Source organism: Galendromus occidentalis, unplaced genomic scaffold, assembly GCF_000255335.2.
Source record: "Galendromus occidentalis unplaced genomic scaffold, Mocc_1.1 scf7180000077191, whole genome shotgun sequence".
Classification (NCBI taxonomy): Eukaryota; Metazoa; Arthropoda; class Arachnida; order Mesostigmata; family Phytoseiidae; genus Galendromus; species Galendromus occidentalis.
The window spans coordinates 605,206-622,112 of record NW_003805179.1 but is presented as its reverse complement, the minus strand read 5'-3'; the positions used below and the strand labels follow the sequence as shown (position 1 = coordinate 622,112).

General features: G+C 51.8%; 1 protein-coding gene across 1 annotated transcript; it reads right to left on the bottom strand.

The window, feature by feature from the left end:
- Positions 1 to 3,323: 3,323 nt before the first annotated feature.
- Positions 3,324 to 6,374, bottom strand: LOC100898208 (uncharacterized). The gene is made up of 6 exons (XM_003741669.2): positions 6,199 to 6,374; positions 5,761 to 5,852; positions 4,803 to 4,938; positions 4,201 to 4,332; positions 3,820 to 4,073; positions 3,324 to 3,662 (listed from the first exon to the last, which is right to left on the bottom strand). Exons 1-6 carry the CDS (start codon positions 6,279 to 6,281, stop codon positions 3,529 to 3,531), a joined length of 831 nt encoding a protein of 276 aa, XP_003741717.1. The 5' UTR covers positions 6,282 to 6,374; the 3' UTR covers positions 3,324 to 3,528.
- Positions 6,375 to 16,907: the final 10,533 nt, after the last annotated feature.

Genomic DNA, 16,907 nt, shown 5'->3' with positions numbered 1-16,907 from the left:
GGAATTCCAATCACTCATCGAACAGACAGACACAAGCCAGTCATCCAGGTCAGCGTAGAGTCTGGGACTGGATCGAATCTCGACTGCAGATGCCGAGGAAGCTTCTGCTGCCGGCGGACTGGCTGGATAGTCGAGCTCGTTTGTTTTGGTTGTTTGGTTGCTTTTGCCACGCTGATGACAACCGATCAGCCGGGCCGAGGGCCGCAACCACGAAGCCGGATCGATGCCGGAGTTCTTGGGATACTTCAGCGATGCCCTGCGGCGCTAAGTAAGTTTCCTACTATCGTGGTTTTTGTCGTCGTAGTCGTCAGTGCTGCCGTTTATGATGAGACGATATAATCCTATACGTGCGCGGAGCGCACCTGCAGGCAGTTTCGCAGATGGCTTTGTGCAGGGCGTCTGTAGAAAAGAGGTCGAAGACGAACACAGAGGGCAGGTGAAATGGTACGGGGGCACACCAAAGAAATTTCCCAAGGAACGGAGGAGAAACGGGACTCGAATTTCCTTCCGAGCTCCGAGAGCGAGGCGATTTGACACAAGTGAAGATTAGAACACTCGACGCCGATTCGGCCGGGAAATAATCGGACAGCCGGACGAGTCCAAAGATGGGAAGGGGGAGGCTAGCACGCAGAACTCACGCACAAACGACTTGCTCACCAATCGACGAACCAACGAACGAAGGATGGGACCGACAGTCACTCAGTCGGTCGGTCGGCAGTCAGTCGGTTGCTTGGACAGTCAGTCAGTCAGTCGGCAAAGGGGTGTCGGGCAGTCGCTTTCGTAGACTGGATCGGCCTCACTCACGAGGAGCTTCCCAGTCAGCGGTCAATCAATCAGTCAGTCAGTCAGTCGACTGTCAAGCAGTCGGTCAGTTATTCGGTCAGTCGGTCGATCGTGCGAACGGGTAGGCATCGATCGGTGATTGTGGTAGTTTATCGGTAGGTGGGTAGGTAGTTCGGTCGGTCGGTCGCTTGGTTTGTTGGTTGGTTGCTCAAGTCAGATGGTCAGTCCAAATCCAAAATGCGGTAATCCTTGTCGACGGTAGCGGAGTTGAAGGAAGTTGATGTTGTTGGAGATGATCATGTGAAAAATAGCTGTTGTCGTGGATTCGGGGTGAATTCGTCGAGCGGCGGTAGTTTTCCTTCCGTCTCCTTCTTTTGAAACTGGTCGTCGAGTTGTCCGGCTTATGAACGAGTTGGGCCCTCGCCGCGGGGCTTTCGGTTCGAGCTGTGGCTTGGGCTCGTCTGCATCGAATGCCTGCTGCTGCTACTGCGGCGGCTGCTGCTGCTGCCCACCACCAACACCACAAGCTGGCTGGCGGCCTGGCTAGTTGCTTACTTGCTTGCACGCACACGAACCCTCCTCCACACAAGCCAGCTGAACCACGAAGTGTCCTTTCCTCAGCGTATCGGTTCTTCGTTGCCTTCCTCCCTCCCTCCCTTCCTCGTGAATTCCCTCTCTCCCTCGGCTGGTCCCTCCATGCTTCCTTCGCTCTTTCGGCAGTAGCCGCGGCGGCTGAAACCTCGCTCGAGACTCCTTGCTTTCGCTTCACTGCCCACCTATTGTAGACAGTGGCATCGACAGCAGCACCAATGCCACGACTAAATGTGAGAGAGACCCTTTCTCACAACCGTGGGCCGCAGGAGAAATCTTCATTGCAGCGAAAGATATCGATGCCGCTACCGTCGGCGCGACAACTGCATTTGATGGCTTCGTATTTTTGAAGCATTCCGAGGAGAGATTGTGATCTCGCCGGCTCACCGAGTGAGGTGGCAAGAGTCCGGCGACGGAGACTAATTTGGAACGAGGGGAACGAGCCAGACCGGCTCCCCCTCAGCGCCGAGAACGGATGGTTCCGGCCCGTAGGGGAAGTACGATCGTGTCATCTAAGGCTGCGACGAAATAGTCCCGTCCATTTGTGCTCGCGTAATGATATCGAGCGACAGGAGCTGAACAACGGAGGGACAATGGTGACTCTGGCGGCGATCAATACTCACATCAGGAATTCAGCGGGACCTCATTCCCTTCTGATTCCCGGGAAGAAGATACGGAGGACGGCATTATTAGGGATAAATGACGCGCTCGTTAGAAGGGCTGTTTCGGGAGGGGCGGCGATCACCCGGTCCGATCGTCGTGCTCAGCGAATTCCTCCTCCGCGTCGGGCGAGTCATCCCGTCGACGATCGGATCCTGCTAATTTCTCCATTCCTTTCGCTAGCGGGACAGTGCGTCTTCCGTCCGAGCAGAAGACGTACGGCTACATCGTCCCTTGATTCCCTGGTTTCCTACAGCTGAGGGATCGATATTCAGAGTAGGTACTCTGAATAAGTACCGCATAGCGGGAATGGCCTCGGATCGGCGAATTATGGTATTCCCGGCGTAGGCAATGATGTAGAGTGCGAAAGCGTTCGCGAGGATCCGGATCCGACGTCTCTGTTTCGGAATATAATGCAGGGGGATTGTGTCAGGGCTTTTCGAGTCCTCTGCGCCAGGAAAAAATCCAAGTTGCTTCCCCCCTCGGTGAGCGCTCTCGTCCAAGAATTGCTCCGGCACTTCAGAGGGCTATTCCTAGGGGCAGCTCCGAAATCCGCGTTGAGACTGCGGAGTCTTACAAGAGGGTTCATTCTGAGCGTCGAAAGGGGGATCCAGGATCGATGCCTCTCCTCGGGTCACTCAGATCCCTCCGCGGGGTTGAGGCAGCGCAGCTCGATCGACCATAGCCTTGGAATCTTCCACAACGTTCGTCCGGAAAGAATTTATCGACACCACCCTAGCTCCCGAAAAAAAAAGACTGGCTGCCTGAATTGAAGCAGAGACCGCCTTCATGATACCGCGCTCCGTCGATCAACGCAGATTTCTATGGGATCTGCAGACAGCTCGACTCATTCGGCTAATCGTCGGCTATCCTGAAGCCCACATTCTAGCATGAGGATACAAAACTCATCAGAGCATTATCTAATAAATTATTATTTCAATTAAAAAAAAAACTTGTGCACCGGTATAAATCCCAGCTACCAGGTAGTTTGGGAATATACCTCTGAAAATAGGGGAAGGGAGCATTTTCTCCGAGGGACCCTCGATCAGAGAAGCTGCAATCCATGATTCCGGAGAAGAATCCAATGATCGATTGTCTGTGGAGCTCATTGTGATTACCTGATTTAAGTAACTCGATAAAACCCTCAATAGCTCGCGGCGTTTATCTGACCCGCTCGAACAACTGGTCTCAGTGAGAGAGCTACACTTGGGCTCTCTCGAGTCCCTTCTCAGCTACCCAGCTCATGGGAGGTGGTAATGAAAAAAATCGTGGCTTCTCCATTTTACGCGATATTTATACATTTCGATGGTCGACTGTCGCTTACTCAGTGAGTCTAGGTCCACACAGAAGGACTTCAAATCAAACGAATTCGACTTGAACACAAATACACCACGTACAAAATCTACAGAGTTTGAAAACGTCGCTTACACCAATCTCTCAGAATTAATCGTAGCTCGCAGCGTTCACAATATATCCGCCTGAGACAGGGACGAGTCAGTCTTCCCCCATTTCAACATCCATCACGCTGCCCCTCTGCCGGTATTCATCGAGTTCTCGATCCAGATCTTCTTTGGTAACCGCATGTCGGGTCGCTGAAGACCCCCCAACATGCTTGCTCAGCTTTTCACCTGTTGGGTACACGAGAGGGGGAATCTTAAGCACCTGGATTCTTCGAAGAGGAGCAGAAAACGGTGTTTTCTCCGGATGTATGTTCCGATGGATGCGCATGCCTCACATCCCCGACCGAATCACGGGAGCCAAGCTCGAATGGAAGAAGAGACTCACCTCCGCGTCGAGAGCTTGCTGCAATCGGTCGGTTCTTGTGAACACCACCCTTCAGTCGTCCAGATTGTTTCACACCGAGCCGAGAATGGACTGGAGCGCCGCTAGCCCCCCCTTCGCCTCCAGTGGTCTCATCGTCCGAGTCACGCATCAAAGGGTTGACGTATTTCTGCTTGGTCTGATAGGGAAAATGTGCAGGCTTGACTCCTCTGAGAGCTTCCGCTCGCCAATGCGAAACCTCTCCTTCTCCGTTGTCGCTGCGGAGGAGCAAAAACCTTAGACTCTGACGGAGTATCTCGCCCACTGGGTGTACTACGCGGTGCTAGGACCACCGCGTTCGTTTCTTTCGTGACCTATGGTCCTGGCTCTCACTCAGAGACATACCCACTGAGAACGTCCCCGTATGTGACAAGTCGCGAGTCCTTACGCCTCTGTTTCCTGACTCGATCGTTTCGCTCTCCACTGTCATATAGTAGCGAACGGTATGCAGGAACGATCGGCTCTTCCCGAGCTCCTCTACAAGGGTAAATGCCAATGTATAACTTAGAGCTTGCCTAGTGATTCCATCACAGGTCGGACGATTGGCTGCTTCCCGGAATGTCGAGGGGGGGTTTTGGGAGGCATCATATGATGCCTCTCAGCGCGGAGCTAGCGTAGAAGCTCATGCTCGAAAAACGCGCGAAATCACTGCATCGCAGCAAGAACATCAATCGGAGTTCGAATGATATCCGTAACTTCCCTCTGCGGTCTGCAAGCATATGTTCACATTCCTCAGACCAAGCTCAATTCCTCGCCATCAGGCTTTCTTAGGAAATCCTCCACAACCCGATGCTACATATCATTCCTTTCGGACACGAGGCGAATCAGGCTTAGTACGTGGACGGGTGTATTTGTTTTCGTATGTTTTCGCTTTCTGAGACTCTGTTGCGCAATTTCCATGCAATCCATAGCACCCATTCGAGGCGCTGTCTATCGAGATAACTCACTGGGGATCATGAGCACGGCGGTTTTCCTTCGGTCGATGTTTTTTCTTGGAGAGAAGGGTCGCTCGCCTCTCCGGATTGTCGATGTCGCGCGTCAGCTCGTCCAGCTTTTCCGAAAGTTCCGCACTGTCGTGAGAACCTAAATGAAAATTATCAGAGTCGATCAATCGATCCTGGAAAGCTCTAGAGCAGGGGTGTCAAAGTCAAATCTTCGGCGGGCCACATCCAGAGATTTTTTCGACATTATTCTTAATTCACGTTGTTTGGGCGGAGAGATCGGAAAGCTGGAGGGAAACACATATGAATGTGCATGATGAGTCACAATTGATTCTCGATTTTTCAGAGTCGACTCGTTCTATTCGTGATTCGAAATTTACAAGGATATGATCCTATGGAATTTTTGAGGATCGGCCGCGGGCCACGAGAAAACCCCTCGCTGACACCCCTGCTCTAGAGTCTATTGGTGCGGAATCCCGCCTCTCACATGAAAAACACAGAGAATGCTGCCGAAAGTCGCAAAAGGATGGAAAGGGATCTCGCTCTTCCCGGATCGAACTCTTTTCAAAAGGAATTCCAGGAATTGGATCATTTATGCATTGGATGTCTTCGGACGGATTCCGATCATCTCGCTCTTCGCCAACACGGTCAAGGTCCCTAATTCGGACTTTCCAGGAGCTGAGTCTTTATGAATTCTCTAAGCCATAAACTACGGGGAGAGCTCGGTTTAAGCATGACTTTTTGAAACGCGGCGTCGAAATCGCCTGACGTTGCAAGTCATCGGAGCTTCCCCAAGTAATCAGACGGAATCATAATAAGCCAGAGCCTGGCGAAGCCCCCCTGACTTGTGAGTTGTCAGATGTTTCGTAAGTTAGAGGCTTCCTAACTATGTAGACTTCACATTATGTCTGGCCGATGTCGTGAATTTCCTCTACACATCTATTCGACCACAATAATTACGAACCATTCTCATAAGACTCTTCGACCAATCGCGTCCGGAGGTCATTCTTCAGCATTTGAAGCCGAGCTTCTTGCTGCTCCGCGAACTGGGTGAATCTACAAATGAAACAAATGTGAATCTACTGAGCTGCGCCGTTTCGTCGAGAGCATGGTAAGCTCCACCAACGGAGAGAAGAACCCCCCAAAGCGATCACGATTCCCTTTGAATCACTTTCGAGCTCGAGCGCGGAAATCGAGCGCGAAATTCGACAATTGAAATTGTCGAAAGGATCACGGGAGAACTCCAATCTGACGCTTTGGGCACCGGGACGATTCCCTGGGTCAAGCGTTCCCGCGTTGCCTCCCTCTGATTCTCCGGACAGGACGATCGCCAAGCGTGGAACTTTCCGTATGACAGAGGATACCTCCATGACTTATGAGGATAAGAGTGAAGAGTTCAAACCTTTCGTTCAGAGTGAGTCGCGTCTGGGATTTGAGCACGATTTTCGGTATGTTCACCATCTTGTTCGGTGATAGTGTTGCCATAGTCGGTGAGTTCTTTTGTCGCGGGGATTCGAGACGCCAGCTGAGCAGCTGTCCAATCTTCTGAAAGGCGGTCCTCTTGAAAGATCGCGCTTCACAGAATCATTTCTCGGACTGAAAAAAAGGCTCCGAACGAGAGGTAAACACCGTGAGCACCGCTCTCCTCATCCTCCTCCCCCTTTTTTCTTCTATCGGTTCGAGAGAAAGCGGGTCCTGTCTGACTGTCTGCCAGGATGTTTGTTTTGGAGACGGTAGCCGCGGCCGCAGGCTGACAATGCGTTCATGGCGGGAATTTCGAATCAGAGGCGCGTTCCGCTGGGTGGGGAGGAGAACAGTTTCGGCGAGCGAGGAGAAGACGCCTGGGAGAGGGTGGCCGACCACAAAGCCAGATCTTCAGTTCGGACTTCGACTACGGGATAGCCAACGCAAAAGGTTGTCCGAGTTAAGTGACAACAGTGTTGACAGTGAACAATTAACTAGTTTTGGATACGACAGGCTTCGAGGGTTAAACCGGTGGATATTGGGCCCTCCCAAAACGACGCGAACTTTCTGCTTCTGTTTTCGCTCAGTTCTGAACTCGGTGGTGCCGCCGCCGCTGCTGCCGCCGCCGCCGCCGCTGAACAAGACAGCAGCATCAGGTTGGTGGAATTTCTTGGGGCCGACTTCCAGTTTACGAGTGTTTCAAGTTTCCGTGTATTTCGTCCGCAAGCCAAAAATTTTTGGTGAGGTCGATCTAGACCTCATATCATACGTTGTGGGCTGGAGCATATCGGATCCCCCTGAATATTTGCATTCCTTTCGGAGTGCGCCTCGAGGGGATCGAGTGATCATTCGGGCGGCCGGATTTGCTGAGTAAGCCTTTCCAACGGGAAAAAATTCTTCCGTACGGAATTGCAGTCGATGTCGACGACTCGTGTGTACCATTGCTTGTTGCGGCACACTTTCCATTCCACGGAGCTCCCTCCACTGTCGTTTCGCAGAACGAGGAATACTTCATGTTGTCACAGTGGTATTCGGTAACTCATCTCATCCTTCGAATTTCCTGGCAGCTCGGAGTTTTGAAAACATTTACGCCGCTGGAAGCGGTGTCGTGGGGCGCTCCGCTCGAAGAAAAAATATCGGAACAACGTTGGGGAGTTGGATTGCTGGAATGAACCGAATGAAAATCTCATGACACACAATTACCCGTCGTGAGCCATGCATTATATGATGGCGCCGGCAGAATACCTGAGCCGGCTTCTGCGATTGCTCTAGGGCAACAGAGTTTTGGTTCGAACTGCCGTCTTGGCTGTCCGGAGCGGCTTGTCTTATGTTCCGGGCGCGGAGTCGTCGCCCGGCGTTGATATTCCTATTGCCGGCTGTGGTGACGGTGACGACGCTGACGAACTTTCCCGATTCTGAACGGGACATAGGGCGCATGCGGAGTCGGAATTCCTGGCGGCTTTTGTGCAGCGGAATCCAATGCGAGCACCAGCTTTCGCTGCAACGAATGGCGACGTATACGGAGCGTAGGTCCCACGCGTCGAGTCTCGAAATCGATATCCCGAGATTATTCCGAGGATTGCCGTCTCAAAAGCCGGGATGATCTCTGAATTTATTGTGAGCCGGGAAGCTTTTCCCCGGAATCAATGACGCTGACCCGCTCTGTGATCGGCGGTTTCCGAGGGGAAGAACCGTATTTACAGCTCTGTGCTGAATGTCGTTGTGTGGGAGGTTCCGGCCGGCGGTACGCTAACTCGTCTGACCGAGCTGACCATATAGAATCCGTAACACTATCTCGAATCGCGAGAAGAAACAAACCGCAACGCCCCGAATAGTTTAAAACATAGTATGCTAAGTAAGCTACCGGGGGTCGGGTTCCGACCCCGGCCATGAGTTCATGCGGACGGGAAAAACTATCGACACGATCGTAACGGAGAAACCGAGCAACGGGTCAGTCGGATCGTTGTTGCGCTTGAATCACCAGAGGTTTCAGCTCGTCTCGAGTCTTGTCTTGACCAATATTCAAGCGACGCTGACGGTAAAACTGACGGAAGGCAGCATGCTCAACCGAGGCATTGAGAATTATCAGAGAAGCACGAACACCGATTAATGTGAGATCAGCGTCAGAGAGATGATCAGACAGCGATCTGAGTTTCTTTTGAGAGCAACAGAGATTGACTTGTTGACGACTTTGATTTCCCCATCGAACTCTTCTCATCCCTGAAGCGATTCGAGAAGGCAGAAAACCGAATAGCCATAACCCAGAACCTCGGCTGGGGCCACTTTGCCATCGTAGCGAAATGATCGCTGTCGACAGACTGAAATCATTGTGGCGTCAAGTCATCGCTCGACTCACCTGTTGCGACTCGCTCCCGAACCTAGAGACGTTTTCGGACGATCTTGAGCGAGCCACCAGCGCGGAATGCTCACAGTTCACGTCGAGAAAATTCCCGCTGTCTTCGAAAGCGTCGAATGATGCGTGACTCTGAGTAAAATCGCCGAATATGTAGCTGGTATATACCAGCTCACATACATGAGGGCAGCATGCAACGGATGATGCCACGTCCGAGCAGCGCAATAAGTACTCTTCCACCGAGCTGCACGGTGTACTTGAGTGTCCTGCAATTTTCCAACGGGGTATTTGTGCTCGATGCGAAAACTATCATCAGATATGGGTGGTGCACGACGCCGACGCGGCCAGGCTGTGTATTCACCGATCATTTCCTCCCTTGATTTTGAACTCCCCGCAATTATAGTATTGGTAGTCGTCGAATTATTATAGTCTTCCGAGAAAAACATTCACGGAAACATCGGAAGGAGCTCTCGTGACATTCCCATGCTGCAACCCCGAGATTGAAGTATTGTCCTGATTGAACATAGCAAACCATCTTCTCGATCGGGTATTCTTAATCTTTCAATTTCCATGCTCGAAAATGGCTGGGCCAGATATAGGACCTATGGATTGAGGGGCGAGTCGAATCCACTGCCATTGCGACTTGCCGTACTCGGCTTAGGAGTCCGCCGCGCCGGGGAGAATCGTGTTTTACGATAGGCTGACCTCGCTCCAGTCCCTTGGCTGCTATATGGCTTGGGGGTATCTTACACCTCTCCGGGTTAGGTATCTACGAAGGCTGTTAGGGGGTCGGCCGCATCAAGTTGGGCTTACGAAATGAGTCATGAAACCGTATTTGACAGTTTTTATGTCGCGGGTCGAGGATTCTGACCTAGTTCGAGGCTCTGACCCTAAAGGATCCGATCACAGATAATCCTTGCTCCCTCCCCCTTCGGATCGACGTACGTGAAAGCTTCTTCGGATAGAGTTGTTTGCGACGTCCGATTCCAGATAATGCGAATGGAAGTCATGTAATCGGGCTTCGATGCTAACAATAGCTTGTTTCGCACGAGAAACAATGAATCATTTCGAAAAGATTCGGGAGTCGGATGATGTTATGAGCCTGCAGTAGTCAGTCAGAAAGCATCTGCTTGCCTCCCTGACCGGCTGCTGGACCGGCTGACTGACTGTGAGCGGATCCAAACTTCACCGGTATCAACTACATGGGTGGAGTCATCTCCGGCGAGGATATTGACGGATTCGACAGCAGCTCTCTTGCTCTTGAACAACACGGCGAATGGGAGCCGAGAGCGCCGTGGTATCTCGCGAGAATCCCCGACAGGACACGTAGCCGGTGATCTCTTCCGCCTTCCCCCGGACGCCTCTACTGTCGTCCGCGGTTCTCTCAGAGCTGGCAACGCCCGGAATGAACCCTTGCCTCGCGCTGGGACTGGAGCACGTTGATTGATCCCCGTTATACCGATTCTTTTCTCGGATTCCGCTGCAGGCGCAAATGGATAAGAAGAGAAGCATAATTCTCTCGAATGATTTCCGTCGCTCCGAATGATGTCATTTGGAAGCAGGAGTTATACTTTCGGCTGTCGAATGTTCGTCCAAAAATGTCTGGAATAATTTGTACTCCCAGACATCAATGCCGCTAAGGGCTCAGGCGGCAGGAACAATTTTTGCAACTAGACTTTCCGCCTTCACAGCACATAGGTACCTGGGGTCTCTTCTGCGAATTTGAGTGCTCGACAGTAATCACATACCTGATCAATTCTCCCAAGATTCACACCAGGGTGCGTGCTGTAATCTGTAGCAGGGTCATACCCAGAAGCTGTGAGGTTCAAATCGCCATGTATCCTCCGCCTGACCTGAACACGCCGGGCTCCATTTGCCAACCATCTTTCCACCCGTTCGTCCTCAGTTTCCTCCGAATGCATTTGGAGAGTTTGGAATCGAATCCCTTTCAAGCGTGCAGCTCTTCGCTCATTCGTTTCATCGGCTCTTCAGATGAAGCACACGGTCAGCTTCCAGTCTCGCGTTTCGACGATCCTCATCGTCTGCCAAACGCGCTCGCGAGTGCCGTATCCTGTCAAGCAAGTATCTAGTTGCTCGTTGAGCATCAGTTTTCAGAGCTATAGAGGTTTTCCTGTTCGTCGCACGTCGCGAATAACGTCCCAGCGAGCGCCGTCCGCTAATGGGCGGTATAGCTAATGAAGCACTTCAGGATACCAGGCAAACAACACCCTGAAAGATTTTTCGACCTTCTTGAGACAACCCGGAAGAGTCCATGAGGGTCTCAGTTCGAACATCAGACACTCCGGTTTTTACCAGATTCACATCCTGTATTCGTAGGTCAGCTTCAGTTTGAGACTCGGATGGAATCATAACAAACCTCTAGAGCACCTCTGGCGCCGACGTCTGGCGACCTAAGACCGCAAGAATTGTCAGCTAATGTCTCCGTAGAGGAGCAAGATCGAAAATGACTGAGATGACACGGAATTCATGGAATCACGGAGATCATGAAAGAATAATGATGCAAAATTATTAATCGATGACAAAAAATGGCAAAAAATAACGGAGCTTCCCCAAGAAGGCGTTCCGAACGGAATTACAGAATGACGTAAATGCGGTTCGTTCTTCCCAGATCTGACAGGCTTAGAACCTTCCCCTGTACTCCGTGCCTCATATAGGGAAATTCCAGGCATAGGTAATTCCTACTTTCCTAGGGGAGACGACCATCACAGACGAGTGTACATTCAATTCCTAATAAGTAGAATAGATACGACTAGGAATCTGCATCCGACTTTTAGTCTGGATCTTTCCCAGGAAACACCCGCCTGCGACGATCCGATCGGAGCGAACAGAAACTGTGGAGGTCGAATTTCTTGGCTCGATGACAGGGGAGGTATTCATCGATGTTCAAAACATATTAACGGTTTTGTACATCGATTTCCCAAGAAAGTCCGCTAAGCACTGTTTGTTCGATAGAATGCTCGATTTTACAATTACCTCGGCGGGGCGTACCGTGGGTGAAGGCTGTGATTTCTTCTGGTCTCCTGAACTAGAGCATTATTAACTTCACCACTGGAACGCGGAATTCGTTCTTCTGAGATGTTGTATTCGAGACCATGTATGTGGGTTGCTCTGAATCCCCAGCTGCCGCGGTTCGACGCTTTTGCCTGAGGTTTGATGCGGTGGAGCGTAACGCTGGCTTCCAGTGGGTAACAGACAGATAATTTAATTGACTGCCTGAGAACAATCGCGCATGCTTCGCTTGATCCGCATAGACCAATATCGACGCCCACGACGCTGAGAGCTGTACTGATGATCATTCTCACAGCAACTCACTCTTTAGACCTTAGATTATCCGATGATATCGAATTGTTATCCATCACCGGTGTCAGGTGTGTACCCATGAAGACATCGCTCGGCGCGGGGACAGCTCTGGGGATCAGCAGGACAAGCGGAGCTGAAGCGGAGGCAATGGCCGTTAATCGTGGTAAAACTTCCAACGGAAATCGGGTGATTCCACGCAAAAACGTGACGGTTCTCGCCTTCAAAAACGCACTCATGTCCACGAATGCTTCCCGAGAGAAAGTGAAATGCACAGCGAGAAGCTCGCAATGTGAATGGAAACCTCATCCAACGTCGACAAAAACGTCGGCGGCGTCACTGGCTCCGGCAAATGCTTTCTCTCACATCCAGAATTAGCTCTATCTCACAATGTCACGTTTCTCAGATACGATCCGTGGTTCGCGGGGCTCGCGATCGGTGAGCTCCGCGTCGCGAGGACTGGAGCCGCGACTTTTCCGCCCCGGTCGCTACCGATGCCAACGAAAACTATCGAACCGTTAGCAGAATGTTATACGTCGGTACGATGCGCATCTGTTCGAAGTAGATTAGCCACGATGATACAACGAACGCCGGAAGAGGAAGACACGATCCCACTGACGCTGATCTGTTGCGGCTCTCGCGATGCCGGTACAATCGCCGCCGTTGTTTGAAGCGATTCTGCCGATGTTGTTGTCAGACCAGCGAACGGGACATCAGATAATTTCATATTAGAAGAATATCGGAAGGCTAAAAATTCGTGCGCCCGCGCCACATCTAATCGAAACCAGTCAACGCACGCGACGGCTAAGATCTCAGATGAGCTCATAAACTTCAAGGAAGTCGAGAACGGCTGGAGGGACGCTCAACTCTACCGGAAGACAATCGCAGACTTCGCGAGAATCTCCCAAGAGTGAAGGCTTTCCGAACGATGAATAGCGCACTCTGGCGCGACATAGGCAACTTGAAAGCTTTTCATGGTCCGCTTGAGTTTCAGCGATTTCGCCCGCCCCTGCTGTCCACGGTGGAGGTAGCTTCCCTTCTAGGTGAGCAATCAGCGGATACGGCGGCCCTACGTTCAATGATTTGAGCGTCTGTGCGTTGGAGCTTGACTCGAGTCGACGCCGCTGCGCCGACCATTCGGGAGCAGAAAGACCGAGCCGTGCGCTTTCTGGCGTCATTGACGGCTGTTTGGCTGCGTCTTTCGGAACTCAGCCGAGCGGCAGACTAGACTGCTCAAACCAAAGCCAACAAACACGCGGACGAAAAAGCGAAGAGACGACTCACTACAGAGAGGAACTTTCCAACTGCGTCTGCTTAACCACTCGGGCTTAGCTGCCACGGAGCGTGAACCTTGAGACCTCCAACTGCGGCTCACATAAACACATCCTATTCGTAGCGGCGGGGATCGTCGTCTTACGGAGCTGGTCAAGCTGTCAACAAGCAGAATCATAAGAGACACAAACTCAAATCGCAGCTTTGCTCAAACGTTCACTCCGTAAAGTTCTTCCGCTTGTTGGCGTCGTCGTCGTCGCTCGTGATGCGCTGGACGATGCCGAGGTGGAACCCGACTTTCGGACCAGCCAGTCCAACAGCTCGGCCGTCCGGCCGCCCGCTCGCTCCGAAGATCCGAGGGACGTTACCCGCTTCACATCACTTCGGAAGTCTTCGAACACAACGATAACGTCTTCGAGTGACTGACATTCCATGAGATGAAACTGGATCTCAGTCAGGCAGTTTCGAACCATTTCCGACGGGAGGCAGCCGAGAGAAGGTCGGCCCCACGGGCCACGACGGGATTTGAGCTCAACATGATCGGGCCGCGTCTCTATCGGACGTGTGAGTTTTCTCCCTCTCGCGTTGTTCTGGAAGCGAATAGACCCGGGGGTGGGGGCGCCCGTCGATTCCCCCCTGTCTTCCGGGCGAAACGGTCGTGTGTCTGCGATGTATGATTTGGGCTATCCAGCTTATCGGCAGGTTTCGAAGCAATATTCCATCGAGTGATCTGTGATAACCAAGTGTCGATCCACGTTAAGCAGCGGCCAACACGAGTCGCTAAATGCAGCTCCAAAGTAAATTTAGTCAGTTTGAACCCTATCATCGTGGGAACTGGGAATGACAAAATCGTGGCTGTATTCGTCTTTTTAGGCTCGGAACGCTTTGTTTGCTCCCCGTCTTCGATTCGCGACCAGATTAGAAGGATGACTTGATCATTTCTCTACCTGGTACCCGTTCCGTTTCGATTACGCATGGTTATCTATCTAGAACTTTGGATTAGGGTCGTAGAACCCAAGACTGGTAAGACGGAACGATTGTCGGAGCGTTTTTGTTAATAATTCCCGGTCTGTGAAGTTCATCGTTGACCGGAATCCGCAAGAGGATCCGAAGAGAAAAACATGACGACTTGGCGGTACTGCGAGGCTTGCGGCCATTGATGCCGCTTCAAGATCTGGTGGTATTCGAAAGGTAACATATCCGATCGGCGGCTCGAAAGAGATGTTGAATTTCGTTTCTTCTCGCTGAACTTATCTCTTTAATCTCTTTTTGTTCCGAACAAGGATGGGATTTGGTCCTCTGGTCAAAAAGAGCGCTACGCTCTTCACTTTTGCCGGTTCTTGTCTCTTTTTTCTCGGCGGAAAATCGGAGACCTGTGTCTGCGTCACTGCGCGAGCGCTCGACGACTGATACGCCCAAATTCCCATAATGTATTCCTCCATGGAAAGCGGGTGGGAACACAAAGGATTTTCGATGAACGAGCTCTCCAGGAAAAAGAAACGCTCGAGCGTCTCGAGGCATCAGCAATAATTATTTCCCTGCGTGCTCCCCGGAAGTGGGAACATTTCCCCCATTCGAGGGCAGCGGTGCCCGCGCAGTACTCCTCGAAGTTGAGCTGATTCATCCGAGAGAGTCGCTTCAGATTTGGACGGCCCATTTCTGCAATATCTCAGGTTCGGGCGGATCTTCGCCTCTGGGAGAATGAGCGAAATCAGGCGTGCAAAGTTAGAGACTAATTCGCTCCCATGCTAGCTGTCAAGACGTTACCAAACAGGAGTCATTGATTTTCTTCAGCGGGCGTCCAAAACGTGACAAACTTTCAAAGGAGCTTCGTTGCGTGAGATCACTCTGAAAATTCAATCAAAAACGAAAGCGGTCCAGCGGCGGCGTGATCCGTTCAACAGGTAGCATTCTTGTAATTCGCTGTTTGACTTCGTTTCACGTGTGCTGCTACTGCCACTGGTGCTTGGTTCGAACTGCTCGATCTTCGGATTAGACGACAACAGAGTTGTTTGCTCCTTGGCGGGTAAACTGACGAGCCGATCCGTAGACACCGACTGACTGGGGCACCCTTCAACCCTCCTATCCAGTCGTTTGTCTGTCCGTCTCTCCGTCTGTCTGTTTCTCCGTGCGTCCGTCCCTCCGTGGACGCCGGTTCATCCGTCTGGCTCTTAACGTGGTGGCTCCGAGCCGTAGCAAAGCCATCGGCGGCGAAGAACTTCCCAGTCGGTCGCGGCCAGCGAGTTAGCGGTGAGGCGCTAACAAGGTTCGGGGTGGTGGTGAAATGAAAAGAGCCACGACCACCACAACTGGCACCAGCTATAACACCGTCGAGCCGGGCGAGCCACCGAAGGACCCTAGGAGCTCGTCAAGCAACACCGAAAGCACCGTATGACGCCAATGATGACGCTCGAAGGAGGCCACGAACTTTTTCTCCCTCTGTTTACCGACCGTGTGAGAGAATTTATTTTTTTTCGCTTCGCCCCGCCGATGAGTCTAATTAATCGTTCACCGGAGACATTGACACAAGCTGATTCCGACCTCGGCCGAAAACTCGACGGAATATCCACCGTTCGATGGGGGCAACTATACACTCGGATTCCAAACACCGCTATCGCTCCCGCGATAGAATTTCCAGTCGAAGACCGCTTTTCGAGCCGTTGCTAGGACAAATGTTGTTGTTTTCCGGAACTGACGCGATCGCGGAATTCGCGGCCGCAACTCGTGTTGCTAAATCTAGCGTCAACAACAGCGGTCAATGCGATAGTAGAAGGTGTATTTTGAGCGGCGTATAATAGAATAGTTTTCTGCTCATTGGGAATATTCACTCCCAGGGTTTAGGCGGTGGCGTCACCGGTTCAACTACGTTCGGCTTCTAGGGGGCGAAGGGCATCCGTAGACGGATGGATGCTTCGAATGTGACGGATGTATGCTGAGGAACGGCTACAGACGTTCTAACCACGCAACGGCATACGTCTTACGTCAAACGCCTGAAGATAATACTCGTATTCGAGCCACAGTGGGGCTTCTGTTCGTCTGACTGATGAACCGTGTGACAATTGTGATCAATTCATTCCGCGCCGGGCTGGCCGGAGAGAGCCAGACGTTGACTTTCTATTTTTCCGTTTGCGTTTGTTGCGTCTACCGCGCTTTGTTCACTTCGAAGGCGAATAATGGTTTCAATACTCTTCTCTTTCTTCATTTCGATCAACGCCTTCTTCCATCGGGCATTGTGGTCGCGCTACGTCCTTCAATGCTAGGAAGAATAATTATAGCAATTTTTCGATCAAAAGTTGACTCGACTACAAATGTAGCTTGACTTTTGGGATATGTCTCCTACACTATGATATATCCGCAAACTGGAAAAGACCAAGGTGGCTCGGTCGCGGACGGACAGGGAACTTCCCGAGTTGAACCAGTTCCGACAAGGGCGATTCGCAGGAGCAGCATGAGAACGGGAGTAAGAAGCTTTCCCGCCGCAGACGACGTGACGGCGACGGTGCGGCGGCGTCAGGGGTAGCAGAAAGTTTTTCGGGAGCTCTTCCGAACAATTTCACCGGGAAACTGAGAAGGCTCGATGAGGCGTTGCGGTGAAGGCTTCTCCGGCTTCCGGCGAATCACGCGTCGATTCTCCTCCGAAAGATCGGAGGTTTTGCGGATTTGATCGAGCTCCGGATCCGGCCTCACGGGCGTAAATGCGTATC

Coding starts and splice junctions, on each gene's coding strand:
- LOC100898208 (XM_003741669.2), bottom strand. CDS start 6,281: ATGGCAACACTATCACCGAACAAGATGGTGAACATACCGAAAATCGTG. Junction 4,074..4,200: donor TACGGGGACGTTCTCAGTGG/GTATGTCTCTGA, acceptor GCTCCTCCGCAG/CGACAACGGAGAAGGAGAGG. Junction 3,663..3,819: donor AGCAAGCTCTCGACGCGGAG/GTGAGTCTCTTC, acceptor TGTACCCAACAG/GTGAAAAGCTGAGCAAGCAT.